Consider the following 24,102-nt stretch of genomic DNA (forward strand, 5'->3'; position numbering starts at 1 on the left):
TCTTGTGTGTTTGATGTGATTTATATGGCTATTTGGAATGGCCGGGTATTAACCGCAAACCAACCTACAGCTGACCCGCTGCGCTCCCAGAGGTCACAACCTCATCGCCTCGTCTCAAGTCCAGATATACCATGTGCCTTTATCTGTGTGAGACCACCAGTACCCTGCACAGATAAAGTCTAGCTGTAGTCAGTTGTGTAGTTGTGTTTCGTCTAAAATAAGAGAGTAAATTGTTTTTTGTTGTTGGACAGTATTAATGTGAAACATTTACACATTTATAAAACAATTTATATTGTTTTCAATACAGGAAAAAATACATTATTATAGTAATGGTAATAATAATAACAATACATAAATAATGAATACAGTAATATTCAATAAAGATTTTTTTCATGAACAACAATAAATCAATAATTTATAGAATATTATTTTATTTATTGTTATTTATAGAATATAATTCTCTATACAATATAGTAATGAGAATAATACTAATAATAACAACAATAAATAAATAATAAATAAGATCATATTCAATAAAGAATCATTTTTCATGAATAACAATAAATAAGTAATAAATAAAAGAATATATTAAAAGCAACGCAATGTAAAACATTGAATATATTCGATATTATTTATAGAATATTAATTTACGTATTATTTTATAGATTCAACTTTTTATCGAATGTTATTTTATTTATTATCATTCTTAGAATATTATTTTGTTTACTATAATTTATAGAATATATTTGTTTACTGAAAAATACTTAAATTAATAAAAATGGTCAGTACTGAGATTTTTAGGAGACATGCTTGATTGTCATAAAAACAATGCGTAGATATGGTTCTGTATACAGACTTGTATTATTTGTTCATTTGCTTTAGATTTTTGGAGAAATGTTTTGGGTGCAGTAGTCCACTTTTTCACTTCAAAAACATGACAAGCAATTTATGCATTCGAAATGTATAGTCTGTCTGTCCTGGAAAAAAATCGATGAAAATAAAAAGCTCACACCGCCTGCCACAGATCTAACGCTGAGCGAGCAGACAGTAAGCTTAGAGATGGAAAGAATTCATAAATAGTGACAAATCCATGACAATTGAATATAAAGCGTCTTCAGTCATTTTGTCCATGGATTTAAGTCTAAAGTGATGGAGTGTTGTGTAACAGCTGGGTTTTTGTTGCTTTATGTTGAGTTATTTTATGTGTTTAATTGTTATTTGAAACATTTTCTGTGTCATTCTTTGTGTTCTGCTGTTGCGTTTGTCCAGCTATCAGTTATATGACGGCTGTGTCATTGTGGAGTGGTGCTGGTAAGATCAGTCTCTTTCTGGACGTTTTTCCACCCGTTCCTCTTCCTCGTCTGTGTGTGCTTTCATCATCATTTATCTCTCGTAGCTTTAAGTTTGACGCATAAGAAAAATCTGATTTTTTACAGAAAAGCTTTTACAAAACCACAAGCTTTACATCCGCTTCAAACCCCCCCTGAACATCGTGCCCTGCAGTGTAAGCACAGTTTCTGCTTTTGATCAATCTAGGGACGCCTGTCTATATATTAAGCATTTTCAAACGAAGAGCGTTCATTTAAACACGTTCTGAAGAGACGAGACGCGCCTCGGAAGTTCAATCGGCACTTGGAGGACATTACTCACGTTCTGTCAAGACTTTCTGCCTCCAACTTAACTCAATTACGCCTGCCATTGGGATGCAAATTCGCTGGTGGAGACGAAATGAGACGATATGACAAATTGCTGCTAATTCACTTAAATGGTTTAAAAGCAGTTCCGGGCGTCTTTTTATCATAATTCACTTTCATTTTTCATGTTTAATCCTGCTGATGAGCTGAGACGGTACCTGAGGGAGGAACCGCGTTTCGGTCGCGGAAACTCCCGGCAGGACGTCCTTAACGCGACGAATCGCCGCTATCCCGTTCAATTATGCTTCAAATGCACCCAAGTGTGTTAGAGAGAGAGGACGAGCGACAGAAGGTGCGAATGAGGATCTGAATATCTTCAGGAACGGAGAAATAAAGCACGCGGGAGATCTTGTCTCTCTATCGAGTACAGTATTAATGAAGGTTATACGGGCTTAAAGCCGAGCGTTCCTCTCTTTCAGTCTGGTGATATTTTTAATACGCGTCCTATAGCTATTATGGCAACACAAATACCCCCCTGAGTGTTCACGGGTCAATCAACCCCATTAAATGCCCGTCATTAAGATCGACACATGAAAATGATGTTTAATAGTCTCCACTTGAATTCCATCAATCATTTCTTTTGCTGTACACCTGGTGTGGTTATTAGACGTCAGTGTAATGTGTGTGTGATAATTACACCTGACACCTGTGCATCTCTGTAATAGCCCCAGTGTCGAGTGTGTGTGTGAAGTGTGTTGTTTTGTAAGCGTTTACTAGTTGTTTTTACATAATATACAGTATATGTGTGTACTGTGTATAATAATGATGTTTATACAAATACACACACGTGCATGTATATATTTAAGAAATGTTTACATGTGTATATACATTTTTATATTTACATATCATTTTAATTTTATATATAAATATTTCATATATAAATATATATATAGCTTGTTCAAATTAAATTATATGTATATGTATTATATAAACATTATTATTATTATCAGCCTTAATTTAAAGACTTATTTTGGTGAAAAATAAACACAGTTCAGGTGTGAAGAACATAAAGATCTGTCTCCTTGTCTTTCACAATGTATTTCACATTTTTTGCATTAAATGGTTTTAAAAAACAGCTTGATCAGAATGATGGTCACTCTGATTTGGTTTTTGAATCATTTTCGAGCAATTGCATACATTTTGATACATATTTTTAGATATTTTTATATCTCAAACGTACCATTTTCTCACTACAGTGAATCGCACACTGTAACACTTTGCTGTAGTTTTCGCAGCAGGTTTTCATTTTGAACTGTCTGTTTATTTCTTCTCATTTTCTTTTGCTCTTCCTTTTATTGGTTGGATCGTTCAGTTATGAGGATTATGATCCAGAGATTAAGTAAAAAGATCCAGCATCTCCATCAGCACTTTCCACACTTTTCGAAACCACACTGTATGCGTTTTCATATGTGTGTCTTTCTGTTTTCTCCTCAGCACCCAAAACTTGTCCGTCTGTATCCTGAGGTTGTTTTTGAACCCGTGTGTCAATCGCCGTACCACATTTGTAGTCGTTATTTTGTTCAAAAGCATTTGAAGACATCACCCCTTAGCGTTTTGACTGTTTCTGGGAGCAAAACATTTGGATTCGTTCTGTAAATAGCATTTTCATGTAATTAAATCGAATACAAATTGACAGATCTTGTAGCAGCGTATCAACAACACTCCGAAGACCTTAAAAACGGTGAAGCATTGTTCTACAAATCACTTTAAACACCATAGCAACCACACAGCAATGCCCTAGCAACAACACAATATGCCATAACAACGTGTTGAGCTTGAGGGATTTCTTCATAAAAACGTGAAATAGGATTTGAATTGCCTCTTATATTTGTTTGAATATTTTGGGTGCATAATAAATGATGACATGTTGTTTGTTTAGTGTAGTCATGTAAGTGCTGTATTGGACCCAATCCATAAGTACAGTAATTACATACGTTTTCATGTTAAATTGAGCTGTTGTGATCATCTGTAGCCCCACGGGCGGAAATTCTGTTATCGTTATTCTATGATACACAATTTATGGCAAACACTCAAAGAAAACATCATGAACGTATCATAATGTTTTATAAAGTATCCTTCGGTTTTTTTGTGTGTTAACGCTTTTGCCGGCACCAGTCCTCATTCACTTTCATTGAACGGAGAACTGTGAACATTTCGCTTTTACGGAGGAAAGCCATGTGGGTTTCAAATGATATTCGGATGAGTAAACGATGACAGATTTTTTATTTTCAGGTGAATTATCTCTTTATACCACTGGATTGCAACGAAAATGGAGTTCATTCAACTGGAGTCATATTTAATTGAATGGAAAGCTCAAATTTACCAGTTTAGCGACTGATTTTAATATCTTATCAGTGTTGGGTAAGTTACTCTGAAAAAGTAATTAATTACTAGTTACTAATTACATATTCAATAATGTAATTAGATTACTGTACAAGTTACTCTCTTCAAAAAGTATTTAGTTACTTATTACTAATTACTTTCTATATCCTACATCAACCTTGATGAGTTAAGTGATTCAAGGATAGGCATGAAACAGCTCTTTTAATTCATTTAAATAAATAATATTAAACTACATAAAGTATTATTATTAATTACAAATGTGAGAATTATACATTAAAGCACGGATTTTAAAGTTAGACTTTGAATTTTGATGTCAATTCCTCTTCTGCACACACACATATTACACAAAGTATTTACTTTAATTACATCAGAAGTAACTGTAATTAAATTACAGAAAAAATAAGAGTAATCCCTTACTTTACTTTTTCAAGGGAAAGTAATTAAATTACAGTAACTAATTACTTAGTAACTAGTTACACCCAACACTGTGTCTTATATTGTGTGTCATCGGTTAAGAGAAGATGTGCCGTTTTAAATGGCACTAAAAAATGAAGCCAAGGACGTGTAAGCAGTGTATTGAGGTTGGTGTGCAGCGATGGATAGGTCAACTGCGCTGCATTAAGAATGAATCACGGCTATTAACCAATCAGAATGCATTTAATAAAACAGGATGATGTGTGTGTGTTTCAGGTCGTGGGTAATCGGTGCCATAGCGCTGCTGTGTTTACTGGGTCTGACTTGGGCGTTCGGCCTGATGTACGTCAACGAGAGCACAGTCATAATGGCGTATCTCTTCACCATCTTCAACTCTCTGCAGGGCATGTTCATCTTCATATTTCACTGCGTCCTGCAGAAGAAGGTTTGAGAAACGTATAAGCACATGATACAAGCCAATCATTAATACATTACGCCAAGGTTTGACGGCTGGCATGTGCGTGCGTGTTTAGGTACGCAAAGAATACGGAAAGTGCCTGCGGACTCACTGCTACAGCGGGAAGAGTTTGGATTCATCCGTGGGTTCAGGAAAAAGTTCAGCATCCCGCGGGCCTGGACGGTATTCCTCGGCTTCGCAGGTAGTTGGGTTACTGACCACAGACATACATCTGAGATGAATAAAGTGTAGATACACAAACACATCCTGAATCCATTGTGGTGAGAGTTTTGTGTCAAACAGCTGTGTCGTAGTAAATATGGTTTCATTGTCCTTGTGTGTGTTTTCTCTCTCTCTCTCTTTCATCGCAAGGTTCACCACCCGCCTTGTATGACAAACTCCTCACAGTTACAGTATGAACAAGTAACTATCAGTCCTGTGATTTGACCTTTATCACCTTGATCTTCTCTATTGTTTTGTCTGTTAATCCTTGTCTTATCAGTTAAAGGAGTAGTTTGCCCAAAAATGTATCTCCTTCTTAAACAAGTTTCTTCTGGGAAACACAAAAGGAGAAATGCAACCTGTCTGAATAACAAAAGTGAATTGTAATAGGGACTAGCAGAATTGTAGAATTTTAGCTATTCTACAATTGTGCAATAAGTTTGTGCAGGAAACAGACTGAAATTTGATGGCAATTTCTTTTTTGAAGCATAATAGCCCCAGTCCCCATCCACTCTCATTGTATTTACGTGAACGTTTTTCACGTCAGATGAAACAAAGTCATCACAGAGATATTACGTTTTATTTTTCGCTTGAACTCATTTTTTCATTTTTGCGATTCGTCTCTAGATCTTTAGTCATACACCTTTATTCTGTATTAAATACAGCACTTCAGTAAGTGTTGAAAGTAGTTTAATAATTATGAAAGTTTTGAATTCGTTTTTTTTTCTGCACATAAAGAGACCCAAAGTCAGCATTTACTTTTTAATTCATTGAAACCCTGCTCAAGAATGTATTCATTTTTTAACATTCATTCATTTATAGTGCTAAAATATTCAGTGTTATTTTCATTTGACTCCTTCAAAGGACTTGGAGCCGTTTATTGCGCGTCGTCCTTGTCTCACAAATCTGTGCCTTTGCATATCTGCGCTTTAATATCTCATTTCCATGGTAACCGTATGACTGGATGCATTATCTCCATGGAGACAAGGTTTCCAATTTGACCTTTAGCCTTTTATGGGTCATGTGCTGAGATGTCTGCAAACACGAAACAGGACTCAGAAACGCGCTGTGATGACCTGTGACCGGCATGTAAATGTCAGCGGGATGAGTAATACGCTTTGAACACCCTCACTCTTTAACTCGCAGAAGATTCTTGTTTGGTTTTTAATGATATATGTTTAAGATGCGTGGGGTGGTGACCAGCAGTTTAAAGTGGTCATCATTAGCCTGAAATAAAGTTTTGTCTTCATTTGATCAGCCTCACGCCATTTCAAACCCCTATGACTTTCTTCCTCCGTGGAACATTAGAGGAGATGTTTTGAAGAACGTGTCGGATGCTCTTCTTCATGCGGTGAATGGGGACTGCAGCTGTTGAGTTTGAAAAAGATGAAATGAGGGAAGGCAAAATTGTCACTTTTGGGTGAACTATTCCTTAAAGCTTCAGTCGTGACGTAACACTGCATTGGTTCTCATCACACGTGCGCAGAATGTTCTTGTGTTATATTCTGCATCTGATGTTCTTCACAGAGCCGAATCCGTCGGATGTGGAACGACACGGTGAGGAAACAGACAGAATCCTCATTTATGACGGGAGACATCAACAGCTCAGCTACACTGAACAGAGGTACGCACACACACGCAGTAGATGTGACATCATTAAGCAGACGGTCATTACTGATAATCATTGCCTACGTGGGGAATTTACACTTCTGGAATGGCATTCGCAAAATTCCCCACGGTCTCTTGCATGTTTGTTTATGTTCATTTGCAAATCATTAGATGTATGCATTTGGCAGACGCTTTCATCCGAACTCGCATACCGTGCATTACACATTTGATCAGAAATGTGAGTTCCTTTTCGAACCCATGACATTTGCGCTGCTAATGTAACATGCTACCCATAATGCTTTTAGTTTATGCTTATTTAATTATGTCGCGCTCTTAGTTTTACATGTTTAATATATCGCCAGATGTCCAAATTTGCTGTTTTTCGATGTGTCGTCCAAGTTTACAATCACTTTTTAATACTTTTTATTGGTTAGATATTTGCAAGACCCAGTGACAAATATGCACAAAATATGGAGATATGAGGTTTCAGAAAGACGATTTTAATCGTAGAATCTATACAGAATTGACAGAAAAGCTCAAAGAAAATCATCTGAAGATTGTTTTATTCAGCTTAACCAGCTTCGTGGAAATTTCAGATTTGCACAATTCGTGGTCCCTCACTTTGTAAATGTACCGTTTATTTGGATGATTTATTAATGTTCGTGTTATAATCGAAAGTGCAGTGTTAAATGTAAATGAGAAATGGTTATTTTATATTACAATCATTTCATATTATAATTTAATTTGAAAAACTATATTATGAGTATAGTAGCAATAATTAGAGAGTCTATTTGCAAAAACAGATTCAGACTTTTCAAAAATCATGTGTTTTATTGTGTTAGCTGACTTTATTGAAAACATTTTTTTAGTTATTATTACTTATGTCAATCAAACTGCACTTGGGTTGTTTTGATTAAGTTAGAATGCACAATGAAACGTGAATTTTGAAATATTCGAAATATGGAGTTGTCTGTTTTTGCGAACACTTCATATCATGTAAAAACGAAATCTTGCAATTAGAACAAAATGTACCCAGAGTTAGGGTGACTTTCACGCATTGTACAAATTCATACAAAGTCACCACCTCGTAAAATAGTTATGTGTCCCATTAAATCAGGTTCGACTAAAAGAAGTGAAAGTGACCAAATTGAATTGACTTCGGTGAGACTCTGTGGGTCTGAATGTGAGGTAAACAGGTGTCTGATAATCGAGTGAGCTTTAGAATGTCAACAGATGAGACGACAGTAATGCAGCCGCACCGGCGAGTGCAGTCAGTTTAGTATCTACGCAGTCCTTCAATCCTAGAGCTGTGATTGGTCAGGAACAACAGATGCTTTGAGAATCTTTCTTCACACCATAAACGATGCAGTGTGGGTACAGAACCAGGCCGTGTTAACATCAGCACAAAACAGATTTAACAGGAACTTGCTGATGTTCCCATTTACTGTATAAGAATCTCTCTCGCTGTCTATCGCTTTCTTTCCTTCTGTCTATGTCTCCTAGTGTTTCTTTCCTCCCTCTCTCTCTCTCTCTCTCTCTCTCTCTCTCTGTCTCTCTGTTCTGATGAGTGAGACAGTAATGTTCTGTTATGATGATGGATTGACCCTCTTCAGATAGAGGAAGTGTCACGTTGGCAATAATTAGACTCGGCATAGCCATCCACACACACAGCACTTAACCCAGACGTGTGTGCGTGTGCGCATGCATGCATGTGTGTGTGTGTGTGTGTGTGTGTGTGAGAGAGAGAGAGACGCTCCATCACTTCTGCTCCAAGTGGACAGATGTATTAAACAGAGACACGGAGCCAATTTGAGACTGAAGGAGTGTGTGAAAACATTACAGGGAAATCATAATACTCTTCAACATATTTGACTGCCAACACACACACACACAAACGTGCTACTTGTAAAGGTTGGAGGTCACGACACTGTTTGTACAGACGCTGTGCAGGTCAGAGTTCAACTTCCTCAGCAGAGATTAATGTGGACCTTTAGCTTTTCACAGGTCACTCGACTCTCTCTCTAATAGTTGGATAATAAACACTTTCACTGATATATAATAAACCTTCATTGACGTTCTGCTCGAATGTTCTCGCCTTCTCTGTGGCTGCGGCTGACACATGTGTATGATAACAATGCTAACCCGCATTCGTTTGTGTTTTTCTCTCCATCTGTGTGGCTGCATCAGGTGCCATGGCCAATCACATCATCCCAAACTCGCTGCTGCGCGCGCACACCTCTAACAACCCCTATAACACCCTACTGGGCGACGCAGCCGTCTATAACAACCCCACCCTCAGCATGTACAACGCTCAAGGTGTGCTGCATTCTTCTGTTGCTGGAACCTACTGTGCACTAACTGTGTGTGTGTTCGGGGGGAGGGCGTCAGTTGTGTGGCTTCCCGCTGAATGTGTCTACGGTCATCTTTGTCACAGTCAATCAGAGAGTTTAACGGAAACTATTTCATCATTTACTGACCCTCGCCTCGTTTCAAAGCTGTATGACTTTCTTTCTTCTGCAGAACACAGAAGACAATGTTTTTGAGAACGTTGGTCACCGAAGAACATTGGACTCCATTGACTCACACAACCACTGAGACGTTTCTCAAAATGTTTTCTTTTGTGTTGCACAGTGGAAAGAAAGGTTTTAAAGGATATGAAGGTGAATAAATGATGCGACTAAAGAATAAACACAGAGAATGATTCGAGCAACCGCTCGCACGGAGATGTCCACGGGTGGCCTGGGTTCTCCTGTTAGCTATAACACGTCTCGGCATGCAGCTGTCTCCTCCGGTCTATCTGGCATCTGCTTTAGTTCCCGCCACCTTCACTAAAGCCTACAGATGTGCTACATCCAATTCAGAATACTCCGCGGGGAGGGGGCGGCGCGGGATAACAACCTCTTCATCTGCGTTGCCAACACTGTGACGACCTTGAAATCTAATATCAATAAAAGGCCCGAAATTACAAATAGATCCCAAGCCACTTTTAATGTTCCTCTTTAGCTCGATCAATATAACTCGCTTACCGAGCGTAGGATTCCGGCTCGTTCGGAGCGAAGCGCAACGCTAATGGAGACCGAAACATTAAAAGGAGAATTTCATGCACGTCCCGGGACGGCGAGGGAATTCGGGGATGTGTGTCTGGATTTGAGAGGTGAACGGCGGCGCGTACCTGCGCTTCGTTAAACCTGGTGCATGTTGGAGCGGTCACTGTGAATGCTTACATGTACTCTCTCTATCTTTTTTCTTTCTCCATGCTGTCCTTTAAGAGACCTACAGAGAGACAAGTATGGGAGTCAAACTAAACATTGCTTACCAAATGTAATTTCTCATGAAGTTATTCCTCTGTTTTTAAAGCTGTTGAAATCGGAGAGCACTCTTTAAAGCAACATTGAAATACAAAGCTGATTTTCTCTTCATCAATGCAAAGTGGCACTTTTGCTTGAAACGGATGCTGAGAGGACAATTTGCTGTTTTGCAACCGAAGGCTTCATTCTGAATTTGCATACTTGACTTAAAAGTGAAACAAACATAATTCGTTTGTCAAGGCTGGAAAGTTAACAATGAGTCAATAAAAACGCACTCCTACGTATAAAGTGTGGGAAGGTGTGTAAAGTGAAATTTATACAGTATATTAACCTAGAAATCAAGTATTCATTTATATAATGATGTGTCACCTGCAATAGTATTTCTGCAACGTTCAAATCTATTGACGGAGAAGATGCGCTCTCTGTACCGAATATCCGTGTTATATAAAGGCCAGCATGACTGTGGTTTTGGTGAATGCTTCTGCATGGCTGGTGTGCATTGTCGTGTGTTTGTGCGTAATAAGTCTTTGATGTGTGTTGTGTGTCGTGAGAGGTCGATCAATACAGATGTATGACCAGAAATGCTGTTGGCAGGTAAGTCCATCATTACGGTTTTGGCTTGCACATATCAGTGAGTTGTGAATGAGCTCTTATCAGCCCCGAACCCCTGACAAATCCAGTCAACGCCCATGATAACGTTAATTTGGAAGGCCAATTAATATCCGCCTCGGGGACGTTTCAGATAGCGCGCAAATGCATGTGGCTGTAGATGCGGCGTGTGACTTTTTAATGACTTCTCTCTGACTCTCGTCTTACAGAGGGACTGCTGAACAATGCCCGGGATACAAGTGCCATGGATACTCTACCACTGAATGGTAACCATGGTAACAGCTACAGCTTGGCCAGCGCCGATTACTTGAGCGACTGCGTGCAAATCATCGACCGCACGTACAACGTCCACAAAGAGATCACGCTGGAGAAACAGATCCTCAAAGAGCTCACCTCCAACTACCTGCCCACCTACCTGAACAATCACGACCGCGCGGCCGAGCACGGCCGCAACCTCATGAACAAGTTGGTTAACGAAGTCAGCAACGGGGGCGGGGTGAAAGACTCACCCATGCTGCCCGTCAATCTGGCGCTGGGCCTGACCGACTCCGCCTCGTTTCCGCCCGAGCATGCTCTGGGACTCGAGCTGATCAGGGAAGAGTCCAGCGCGCCTCTGCTTCCGCCGCCGCGTCCCACAAGTCACCCTCCTCAGCCCCTTCCCGCTTCCTTCGGCTCCACTGCCTCATCCAGACGGCGCCTTCCGCAAGACAACAGCGAGAGTTTCTTCCCTCTGCTGACGGAGGAGCAAACGGAAGAGACTCCGTCCCCCCAGAGAGACTCGCTCTACACCAGTATGCCCGCGCTGCCCGACCGCGACGAGGCGCAGTCGCTGCTCCGCGGCGGAGACGTGCACACCCTTCCCAGGAGCGGGGAGCCGGACGACGTGTACTATAAGAGCATGCCCAACCTGGGCTCGCGCAACCACCTGCACCAGCTGCACTCCTACTACCAGCTGGGCCGAGGCAGCAGCGACGGCTTCATCGTCCCGCCCAAAGACGAGCTTTCACCCGAAGAGACGCCACAGGAGCCTGCACATCTGGTCACAAGCCTATAGAGGGGCGGTCATGCCGCAAAACACGCACACCAGCTCTCATGCATCATCCTGATCTGTTCACGCCCACAACCCCATCACAACCTCTCCTGCGTTTCCGTACTTTTCAGTCGCCCGCGGTTGTTCGGCTTTTGTTTTTACATGTCTGCAGATAAATGAACTGCCATGAGAAACCTTGGGAGGGGATTTTGTATTCTGTTCGGCAGAGGATCATGGGTACTTTTGTTCATCGAGAAATGAGAACTGACACGTCTTCGGTCTCATTGATTGTGCACTTCTACTTAAAGGGAAAACTGACCCAAAAATGGATTCACGAGAATCCAGGACTTGTAGAAACCCAGAAGGAACACAAATAACTGCCAGAAACATTGTCCAATCAACACTATGTGACTCGAAAACTATTTTAATACCTTCTGTATCCATGTTTGCTTTTTAAATATTTCTTCTTCTGGTGTGGTGAAAGTCGGCACATAGTCTCGCAAGTGAAGCAAAACTAACTTTCAAAAAGGACAACTTCACCTCATGTGCTCTAGAGCAGACTTTTTCTCTCTTTTGTTTTGCTGTGTTAATAACAAATATTAAAAGAGGGGGCAAACTAATACCAGAGAATTCTACAATATTTCTATGTAAATGTACAGATGGTACAAAGAACTGTGCTCATTCAGTTTCCACACCCTCTGCTTCTGTAACCATGGTGATTTCAGATGTTTCCTCCTGCCGCTTTCGTCGTCCACGACAGGTTCTTTCTTTCTTTGTTTTGTTATCTCCGGTGTTCATGTCTTCGTTTCGATAGAAACACTGGCGAGCCACACAAAGAGCATAATAAATACTTTGCTGGTGATCAGTTGTTGGTGAACAGTTTTTCTTGGTCCATTTGAATTATTGCTCGATCGACTCGAGTTTGTAGATAACTGAAGAAAGGAAGCCCAATATTTTAAATGTGTCGACAGTTCAACATATACTGTACGTAGAGGTAGAGATTTGAGAAACACAGTTTAAGATCAACAGAGATCTTTATCATTTGTAGAGATAAAGAATTTGACAGGGGTACAAAAACATTTGTATAATTTGACCGCGATGTTCTTCTTACTGATGCTCGACATTTCAAATGAGAGGAAAGTTCAGCAGAAGACCTTGTGTTTTACTTCTTTTCTGAAGGAGAATGAATGAATGATTATTTATTTCAACTGATGACAAAAAGTACAATCTATTTAGCAAAATGTCTGGAGGTAAAATTTATGCGGCAGATATTCTTTCATTACAAATCTGATTATGGATTTTATTTATTTTTTATTTTCTGTGGTTAAATTACCTCTCACTAATATTTGTTGTAACGGTGAAACTTGTTTGCCAACAAATAAATGACTGACAAAGAAAAAGGCTGTGGGCTGGTCGCTGTGTGCGCTTTCTCTCGTATGACACAAAATATTAAGTATTCAGGACAGTATGAATATAAGAATTATTTTGAAAATGTTGTTTAGATTTCAATTCAATTAATTAACTTGAACTAACGCAAAATCTAGAATGTAGAAATCGAGTCTGAATTTACTGTACCGGCAGTACGTGTGAAAAAATTTAAAGAAATTCTGTTAATTTCCTGTATTTTTATAAATAATGTAATGAAAAATTCAAATACTACATACATTTGTATTAACCGGTAAATCTACAGACGATTATTATTAGTTACATTGTACATCCTATCGAAGAATTTTCAATAATGCCATGTATTCTATCAATTTTTCATCATTTATTTTTTATTCCGTTTAAGTTTTCGAAACTTTTTAAATTATATTTAAATTAAATGTTATTATATTTATATAATTACTTTTTTGTATTTGAATATTGTTATATAATCTGTTTTGACGAATTAATAAAAAATGAATTAATATTATGCAAACCTACAGACACTTTCATCAATGGATATCTTATTGAAAATGTTGCAGTTCTATTCTATATATTTGATAATATTCCTATTTTTATTTCTTTTATTTTTTAGGATTATTTCTATACTTTTTCAAATAAAATTCAAAATTATGCACTTGCCTTATTTTAACACATTTCCAAAATATGTGCAAAATTACAAGTTACAAAAAATATTTCGTTTTACGTTTTTTCTGCAGCCCCAGCTGGTGAAATAGTACTGTTTCTACTGGATTTTTTTACAGTGATATTTTATTATAAATGAATGTGTATATATTCAGTGAAAATTATGGTTTGGATAAATGTTTTAGCAGTACTTTTGTTTCTGTCATTTTAATATAAATTGCAGCTCAACATCCGGTGAAGCGTGGCCAACTCCACTTCCAATTTATGATCTGAAAATGAGCCATTGCTTAACTTGCAGATTTTGCCAACCCTGCAAGACAAAGGTGAAGATGAGCTCATTTAATAATGTCACCATAAAAGGCAAACATCCGCCGTTAAAGAGTGTAGATGTTTGTGTCGAGTCCATAAACGGCCAGTCTGTGTGCTTGTAAACTTTTAATGGACGTCAATCTCCCGGGCTGCTCTAAATAACATTCTTTCTTCGTCGAGATGACAGTATTTAAATTTAAATCGCTACTGTTGGATGAAAACATGTTTTGAAATTGATTGCTCTTCAAGGAAATTAAACCATGCTGGAGACCAGACTGAGAAGTTGCCATGGATACAGAATTCCTCTTCAGCTCTGCGGAACAATGAAGAGCATCTTCTGAAATTACTTTTATTGAGTTAATCTGCCTAATTTTGTCTGACTCTGAGGTGGGGAAAAAAGAGTTTGAAGGTTTAGAAATAAACGAAGGAGCCTTGAATATGTGAGGTACAATAACTACTTCTGGGAAAATTAAACCACTTTCAGGAACGTTTGATACAGGATTTCATCTGTTGGCCGTGGGGTTAGAACATCCAATGCAAGTAAGGAAAATAGACAAGTTCAACTGCTGTCTAATAGAGAGTTCATTTTATATCACATCTGCCTATAGGTTCAGATGCATTAAATATAAACTTCTATACCTGACCTCCAACTTAACATATTCATGTTTGTAGTAAATGTTGATATTTTGTGTTATATTGGGGTACAGAAGTCTAATGAATATATTTCTATCGTGTGTTGCAGTGTTGACGCAAGTTGTCTTCCAAACAATAAATGAATAAAAAACTAAACGAAACATAAAGCAGCATTCCATATGACTCATTCTCTGCATTTTCTAAGGCCATATAAAGCTTTGTGCGAGGAATAGACTGAATATTTTAAGCTGAAAAGGTGACGTCAATGTATTTCTTTGTATCAGGGTTTTCTCATTAATGACAGCAGAACTAGTATAAAGATTTGAGATCTAGAATCTTCTGATCTTTTCAACACAGACACAACAACACATCTTTTCCCATTGCCAGCGTATCAAACAACTGTTTAAAAGTGCACTTTTAAATACCTTTTTTACATCATAGTGTTTCTTTCATTTTTCGAGAACTTAACAGCTGCTGTCTGTAATTTTGTAGGGTTAAAAAATCAGGATATGCTTTATCAATACATCTAAAACTGTCTACCTGCCTTACCAAATCACAACAATGATGATTTATAATTGAGCTCTTGGGTATGATTTCACAGTTAATGTCCGTTTGATGTCGTTTAATTTCAGCACGAATATTAAGTGTGTAAAGTAACCTGCAGTTTCCCCTTTTAAACAGAGATGGCGACACAGTCAACATTTATGGATTGCAGCTTTAAAGGGGTCCTATTTTTTCAAAATCTTTATTGTGTTTATGATGTAAACAATAGGTGTACATATTTGCAGTGTTTTACACCGTCATCTCGATTCTCAGAAAACAGGCTGTTGAGTTCCTGGTGCTATGAAGTCCCTCCTTCCGAATCGCTCTGATTGGTCAAGCTGAGCCAGTCTTTGTGATTGGTCTATCGCTAAGATTATGATAGGGTAATGATGTCCCACCCATTACCCTATCCGTGTTCCAAGGGGCAGGGACAATGTAAATTTTAGGATTCATGATGTCACTAACCCAGGAAAAGTTTGTTGTAGTTTTTAAAAAGTGAAAAAACGTTCTTTTCTTGTTTGAGCGTTGTGACTTGGCAGATGTTGTTCGTGCCCAAACAGCTCAACTACTCACTAAATATAAAAAAGTGAAATTCCATTAGACCTCCCCTTTAAATTTCCAGGGTTAAATTACATTTTGCATCCATGATTTTCAGTGGGGTCTATGATGTTTTGAAATCCTACTTTGTGACATAATTTGAAATTAAATTCTTTCTTCCTCAAACCTTTAAAATAACATATAACGCATGCAAAAACCTTAAAGTGATTATTGAGAAGATTTTGTGTACTGTTTTGCATTTATTTGTGTTTACAGGATTGGCTATACTTGTGATGGCCACAAGTTCTTAGTTCAGGGAAAGGTCAAATAAATATCTTAAATGTGAAAACCACTGCATTCTTAAGAGGTTTGCTTTTAAAAATCTTCAAACGTCTGTGTTTGTGTTGATCTGGGGTGAAGTTTGAATGGTGCCGGTGTAGTGTTTCAGTTAATGAAATGTGCTGCATAGTAACTCACAAACTCTACAATTTTATTGATCACACACCGCCTCGCTCAATTTCTCTTCCTACACACACACGCATTATCAATGAATCATTACTGTGGCTTATAACAGGTGCCAGTGAAACGCCAACATAGCAACTCCGCACATGTTAACGTTGACTTAATGGTTTTTATATTGCGCTAATGATATTTTCACTCCCCAGACGCTAACCCTCTCAGAAACCTTTTGCATGATTACATTTTCAATACATTTCAAATAAATTCAAATAAATTATGTTTATTAAGGAATTACACCGACTGTTTCTTATGTTCTCACACTAGCTAATGTGAGGTTCTACTTCATCGTCCTAATAATGTAGGACACACACACAGCCAGGCTTGTTGGCTGAATTGCAGAATCACAGTAATGGTCATCAGCGACCGGCCCGCTGCGGGTGCAGTTCTATTTTCTGGTAATGAAACCTGAGCTATGACAGACCCGAGAGCCGCTCTGGAGTCCAAAGCCAAATGAGCTCAGAATCACTCTCTGCAGGAACTGTAAAAGCAGTTTAGAAGGAATCAATAAATCACACAGCATCTGTGAGTGACATCAATCTAATTCAAAGCTGAAAAAACTGGACCCCTTTAACCCTTTTTTGCTTTTGAAAAAACTTGTCAACCGTATATTTTTCTCTGCCTCATATTTATATCTTATCTATCATATTCCATGTAAAATTAAGGGCTAAAGAGTTCATATTAGTAACTCATGTATACCGTGAACCCGTTTGAGAGTATCAGCTTAAAGCAGCTCCAGTTTACACTAACAACCGACCAGGGGTGCGTTTCCCAAAAGCATCGTTAGCCAACTATGGTCGCAAGTTCCGTCGGTCCAGCATAGTTCAACGATTTAAGTGTTTCCCGAAACCATCGTTCCAACGATCAATCGCAAACAACATCGCAAAGTTGCGTGGTTGGAACTGCAGGTCTAGAGCTGTGGTTAGAAGCATAATTCCTTTTTATTATGACATGTAGACTTACAAGCCTCATGCCTTTGAGCAAACTAAACAAGCAACATGCAGTGCATTCTATATCCATCATTAGAAATACAAACAAATTTAATTTAACATCTTTTAGTTTAAGCGCTGTTTTTTGAAAAGTGCGCATGCGCAAGAACTTACGTGCACTAGGACCCTGGGGAATCCCTGGGCAGCGTGACGTAGGAGGAAACTTATGAATGAATGAAATATAGTGAAATAAAACAACAGATAACAAAATAGGATGACTAAAGTCGCCGTTAAATGCAACGCATGTTATTTACAGAAATAATTTGACATTAATTCGATCGGAACGTATTTATTAGTAGACGTCATTACTCCACCACCTGTATGGCGTCATCAACTAGATTGCTGAACCAACTTGGTTCAAACGATTGATCTCCGACAGAGTTACTACGGTTTCGGGAAACAGTCATAACTACATCGTTAATTTCCCCAATGATGCATCGTACTATGGTGGTTAACCAGCGAGTTATGTCGTTGTTCGGGAAACTCACCCCTGTTTAGGCTCGTTACATCATACGTGATAATTTCTAAGAATATTTTATTGGATTTCACAACATGTCAAATAATAACATATCAATATAATAACTCTCCAATCGAACAGTAAAAAAGAAGAATCATGTTAAAATGTTGGTTGTTATTCTCTCCAGTTTTTTTGTGTGTGTGTTTATTGTATTTAGCTTAATTTAATTCAGAATTGGCTTTTATACACACTAAAATACTGTAATTTTACTGTTTAATGTTACAGAATTTTAAAGTGACAGCAATAGACTGCAAATTTACATTTGTGTTGGGTGTAAAATAACATGAAAATATGTCATTTTCATTAGACATAAATATGATTTTTTCTGGCATCACAGCTGCCGGAATATTACCAATTTTATGGGTTTTTACTTTTTATGTTAATTTAATTTTTCTAGCAATTTTGTCAGGTGCTGTTGTAGTTTTATTAACGATTTTTTTCATATATATTATTTTACAAGATAATTTTTTTTAACTTAGTGTAGGTTTTATTTATTTTCAGTTACTGTTACCCAAGCTTATTTCACTTCATTGTTTATTTCACTTTATTTTAGGGAAAAATTCTAATTTGCATTTAGGTTTTCAAATAATGTTGTATTTGATTTCAGTTACTGTACCTGGAATGTTGACTAGTTTTAGTTACTGTAACTAATAACCCTGCCCTGGAAATAAACGGTTAAATGCTTTAAAATCTTTAGATACTTCTGTATGCACAATTCACACACACTGCAGAAATATGTTTGTAGACTTTCAACAGGCTCACGTGTTTTCGTCGACATTCCAGCGGTCACGTAAAAGCCCGCAGCTGTTAGCTAGCACATCGGCGATGCTGTACGTAAGATAGTTGCCATGGAAATGGAGTGGTCCGGTGACAGCGGGATGCGCTCAGGGCTGACGGGTCACTTCACCACATGTTCCACTTCTCCGCTCACTCCATGTCTACATTCAGATGCCAATCACAGCAGATAATCTTTAAATTAGAGGGCAGAGAGGCGGCTGTGTTAGATAACTGCCCTTTGTCTGCTGGGCGATGGCATTTTAATTAAATATATGAACATGCCCTGAACTCCAGCTGAAGACCAAACACAGATACCATCATCTAATCATCAGAGAAGCTCCTGAAGGACAGTGCTCTCCTCACACACGAACATGCACGCACACACGCGAGGTTCCGCCGGTCTGTGCTAAGTGAAAGATGTCAGTTTAGTTTAACACGTATTGTACATTAAAGTGGAGATTCTGACGCTGAATTTCAGCAGGAACATTTACATGCAAGTTTAATATGAAGTAATTGAAATCTTTAGTAGAAAGCGTAATGCACATTGACATTGAAATGAATCCCCCTCACACCGTCAGGTGTGGCGTCTGACACTGACATGCATACCTCCCACCACCAGAGGGAGCCATCACTTGCCTCTTCAACCACTTTCTGTTTTTACGCACGTATTAATGTCAAATTTGTTATTTTAAGTTTCAGTTACGGGATGGCACGTAATAAAGATGGTGCCTGTGTGGTCACCAAATGGAAACCTGACACAGCAGCCTGGTCACGAGACACGTGACAACCAATTAAATTCAAAAGATGAGATTTGTGGAGCCAATCATTGCGTTTATCGGCCAATACTGACTATTTGCTGACATATCGGAGCATCTCTAGTTTTTACAAATGTATCGTTTTGCTGCATACGACATGTATCAACCGCCAGGAGTCGTGTAAATTGCATTTTATGATGTGCTTTATTACACATTAGAAATGGGGCACTATCATGCCATAACAACGCTAAGAGCTCATGATATTGATCTGAGATGAAAAGCTAGATGCAGTGTTTTTAAACCTTGATATCACTTTTGTGGCTAACAGATTGTTAGCACTATTGTTCACTTTCAATTACTAAAAACAACTCAAAGTCACACTGTTACACCAGAGAGTGTTTTGTTTCCAATTGTCTGACACATTGAACAGACTTAATTTGAGCTTCAAAATGTCATTGCTTTTGTGAATTCCTCAAATTCCTCTGCGTGTCTTTTACTGTTGCAAAATCTGACTCAATAACGGTGCGTGTGTTTGTGTGTAGTTTCATGGCTGAATATATTGTATGTGCATGATTTTGTGTCATATTTGAAAAATGCAGTTGACCGAACAGCGATGGCAGCCATTCACTTGCATTGGTTTTGTGTCCATACAACAGAAGTCACCAACTATAATAATAACAATAATAATATGTTGTATTTATATAGCGCCTTTCCTGGGCTCAAGGACTCTTTACAAATGAAGCAAACAGTAGTACGAATAGAACAGAACACAGACATCAAGCAAAAAAAACAACGACATAGTTTATGACAAGTAACTGACTAAATAAAGAATAAAACACACACACACTGTTTCAATGTCTAGACCACACCGTATACAGTAATCTCTTAAAGTCAAATATGTAATTTACAATTTTTTGTTACTAGCAATAAGTGTTGTTTATTACCACTCTCTGTGTCTAATATTACAGCTAATTCAAAATGTAGTCTTATATAGCTGCTTAACTAACTAACCTGAAACCTAATGAGGAAATATTGAATAAGATTCAAAATAAATAGCATACAAATTCAAATTAAGAAGCATTTTATTTAACCCAGGCTATTGACTTTTCTTTCATCCAGACCACAAAAAAAAAGAATGTTTTTACACTTTAAAAACAGAAAAAAATCTCACTCTGTACTACTGTCTTGTTTAAAAGTGTAGATACATAGATAAATTTAGGCTACTTGAAGATTAAAGTCCCAGTGAAATAAAAAAATACAATGCCTATCTTTTCATGAAATATTGCAGCGTTTATTGTAAATAGTTTATCAATGTGGGTCATTCTCTTTTTTAAATTCGTGTGGCATCATAATCTTTAGTTAAAATCTGAAAATGCACTTCCTTCCTGCAATGACTATCTATCTTAAATGACGTACTGTATGTTAGATGGCTTGGGCAGAGCATCCGTTAACTCCTCCCCTTCACCTGTCAGTCTGCTGCCAGTTCCATTCCAAAATGCAACAGCTGTTTTTACACATCCAATCAAATCGCAGAGAAAGACGAACGCCACGCCCACTATTTTCTCATTTGAAATTCCATTTCACTCGGAAATGCATCAAAATATTTTGGGTTCACGCTCAAAACAAGCAAAAAAATCTGCCAATGGTGAAAGCAAAATAATATGTTTACTGAAATAGGCCTAAGTTGACAATTTCGAAAAGGTTTGTTTTGCTTACCGCACTGACCTCATTTTTGCTTGTTTAAGCAAACCGACTGAATTCTTGATTTGTATCGACATTTGTACTAGAAAACAAGGCTAAATACTTGTAAGAAGTTTTTTTTAGATTTCAGTTTTTGCAGTCTACTTGTCTCATCTCAGTGCATTCTCGTGAAATGAATGGGTACCGTTGCTGTTTGGTTAGCAACATTCTGCAAAATGTATACATTTGTGTTCGGAGGAAGAAATTAAGTAATACAGGTTTGAAATGACGTGGTGAGTAAATAATGACAGAATTTTCATTTTTGGGTGAACAATCCCTTAATTTACCTGTAAAAGATACATGAAAGTCTACTGTAAAACAAGGTATCTTAGAAGACAGCACCTGACATTGCCTCTGTTACAGTCCTTGTGTCATATCGTCGCTGTCGGGCGGAATCCTCGTATCTCCAAAACCATTATTTTTCAGGAAGTAAAAAAAACTGCATATTTTTTGAGTTATTAAACATTGTATCATTAAAGTTGGTATTATACCTTACATTGCTATCATATACTGTTGTGTACCAACATTAACACAACATTTCCCCCAAACCATGTTTAATCGGAGATACGAGGTTTATAACTTGGGAGCAGGGAGATACGAGATTACGCTGTAATTGATAAGAATGGTACGGACACAGACGTCGCTGCTGCCAGCAGTGTTCATCAAAGTCTGAGGTCGCGTTGAGCCTTTTGACAAGAGACGAGGCTTTAAACGCTAATGAAAGCTAATGATTGTGGTTACATACATCTTCCTAAACTCTATTTTAAACGTTAGAGCTATGAGTGATGCAATACCAAAATAAAACGTTAAACAGGCTGTCTAATATAGGCGGAAATTAATCTGCACGCAAATAAAGTCGGCGGTCGCGTTGAGCCTCTTGACAAGAGAAAAGGCTTCAATTGTTAACCAAAGCTAAAGACTGTGGTTACATACATCTTCCTAAACTCTATTTTAAAGGTTTAAGAACTAAATGATGACCTGGCTAGGCTGTCTAATAGGCGGAAATAAGCCGAATCTGCTCGCAAAATTACATTCGTGGCTCACGGGCTTCCTTCTGCACCGAAGCATTACAGCTATCGATTTTTAACAAAACAGACCTACTCAGATGTATCTAACCTAACTATTTTCACTCGTTATTGTCTAAAAAACTTTCAATCAGGAGACGTAATGCCGAGAAGCTCCCGCGGAGTGAAGAAGAGGTGGAGTTACGAGACTTCTCAGACAGTTGAAGTGTCCAATGGAGTTAAGAGATTTGCTCTCAAGCTATTTTCAACACTTTAGATTAATTAATAATTTGTAAAAATAACAGACCCACATGGGGACTGACCAATAGCATCGATTTGTGAAAAAATATGAAATTGACCACATTTGGACATAGGAGGTTTCCGCCCGACAGCGACGATAAGTGAATATAACACCTGTAGTGGTGTCTGGATAAACAGCTCACTGGGTTCTGGAACAGATCTTACATGTACAAATATTAAGACTTCAAGAACACGCGCTCATACACACACTTGTATATGTGGTTTACGAGGACTCTCCTAATCCTAACCCATAGACGTTTTTATACTGTACAAACTGCATATTCTATTCCCTAACACTACCCCTAAACACAGGAAGTGTCCCCGTAAACCATGTTTACGTTGTTATACACATGTCATTACACATATTTGTGTCCTCGTAAACCATGTATACTAGCACACACACACACACACATAGACTGAAGGGCACTTCATAAAAGTCCTGTTAATCATGTGAAGGAACACCTGAGGAAGTTTTCAGGAACCTGAGAAGATTTAATGATTTATTCTGTTCGTTTTAAGATGTCTCACTGTTGACCGTTATTAACATTTATAACATTTTTAAATACATTTTAATGGTAATTGTTATCTAAAGATGTTTTGATGTTAAGTGTAATGTGATGTTAATGTCACTGGTAGGATTAGCTCTTGAGAAGAGTAAACGCTGTGCCATTTCTGTTTAAGCGTCCCATGCCAGATACTGTATGTAAACAGTAAATGGCACATTTAACTGCTCAAGATATATGAAAGCGTCTGCTAATTTTGGAACAGTCCACTGATGTCACACACAATTTGCCAAGATGCCACAACATTGCCGCGATCTGTAAACACTGCAAGGATTTCAATTCCAGAAAAAAATGAGAGAACCTTCTAATTGAGAATGTGTTGGTATATGTCTTAAAACTAGTCACTGTTTAGTGTTGTCATTTAGTATAATCTGTGAAATGTCCTACAGAGATTTCTGTGCTCTCAGTGTTTAGGGAATGTAATTGTCTGGAATGACCTGACCAAACATGTTCCAGTCATCACAGAAAGGCCAACAGAAGGGAATTGGAAAGGCATTTGAGAGCTTGGGTGGACATTCTGTCTTTATGGAAGCAGCAAGGGCTATTAATGGCTGCCGTATAAGAATTAGAGCTTCAGGGATTATAGGTCCGTGCTATGACAAATACATCATTTCACACACCATTTGTGACCACAGTGCACAGTTTCTGGGTTTTCTGGATATAATGGCTATTCAGTATTACCCCTAAAAATGTATGTACCTCATGTCAGGGTTTTTTATCCATGACTAGATTGAACTGGTTAACTCTGAGAGAGAACACTAGTTATTGAAATAATATGAGGCAGATTATTCTCGCAGCACAAATGTCTCTATGCTCATGCTTCAGGTCAGTCGAGTTACTATTAAACCCATTTCGCACCAGCTAGATGTCATTTATTTTAAACAACCGATTTCTATTTACGATTTTCATCAGTTACATAAATTCAAACCCCAAGCATTTTTCTTCAAAGTAAATAGCAAGAATCTTCCACCCAGTATTCCGGTAAATGATCACAAATGACAAAATCACTGCCTTAAAGTGATTTTAAAGTGCTAAAAATGGTTTGGGTCATTACGATTTCTTGTAAAAGTGATGTAATCTTGCGAAACAAGACCACTGCTGGGCAAGATATTTTAAAATGAGAAAAACAAAATATAAAAAAGATTTCATTTTAAAGAAAATTGCTAA

At 38.0% G+C, this 24,102-nt stretch overlaps 1 protein-coding gene across 26 annotated transcripts in view; it reads left to right on the plus strand.

Annotated features, from left to right (window-relative positions):
- Window positions 1-12,547, plus strand: part of LOC130551911 (adhesion G protein-coupled receptor L3-like) — a 234,235-nt gene extending 221,688 nt beyond the window's left edge. For 8 of the 26 annotated variants that reach the window (XM_057330032.1, XM_057330041.1, XM_057330050.1 and 5 more), the window contains 4 exons: window positions 4,728-4,896; window positions 4,985-5,110; window positions 6,658-6,754; window positions 10,865-12,547. In XM_057330032.1, coding sequence (XP_057186015.1) covers window positions 4,728-4,896; window positions 4,985-5,110; window positions 6,658-6,754; window positions 10,865-11,709 — 1,237 coding nt within the window. In that variant the 3' untranslated portion in view covers window positions 11,710-12,547. Of the gene's footprint in view, window positions 1-4,727; window positions 4,897-4,984; window positions 5,111-5,280; window positions 5,332-6,657; window positions 6,755-8,925; window positions 9,055-10,007; window positions 10,060-10,864 lie in introns of all 26 variants that reach the window. The other 18 variants (XM_057329936.1, XM_057329946.1, XM_057329969.1 and 15 more) reach the window with 11 other exon arrangements.
- Window positions 12,548-24,102: the final 11,555 nt, after the last annotated feature.

Source organism: Triplophysa rosa, linkage group LG1 (genome assembly GCF_024868665.1).
Source record: "Triplophysa rosa linkage group LG1, Trosa_1v2, whole genome shotgun sequence".
Classification (NCBI taxonomy): domain Eukaryota; kingdom Metazoa; phylum Chordata; class Actinopteri; order Cypriniformes; family Nemacheilidae; genus Triplophysa; species Triplophysa rosa.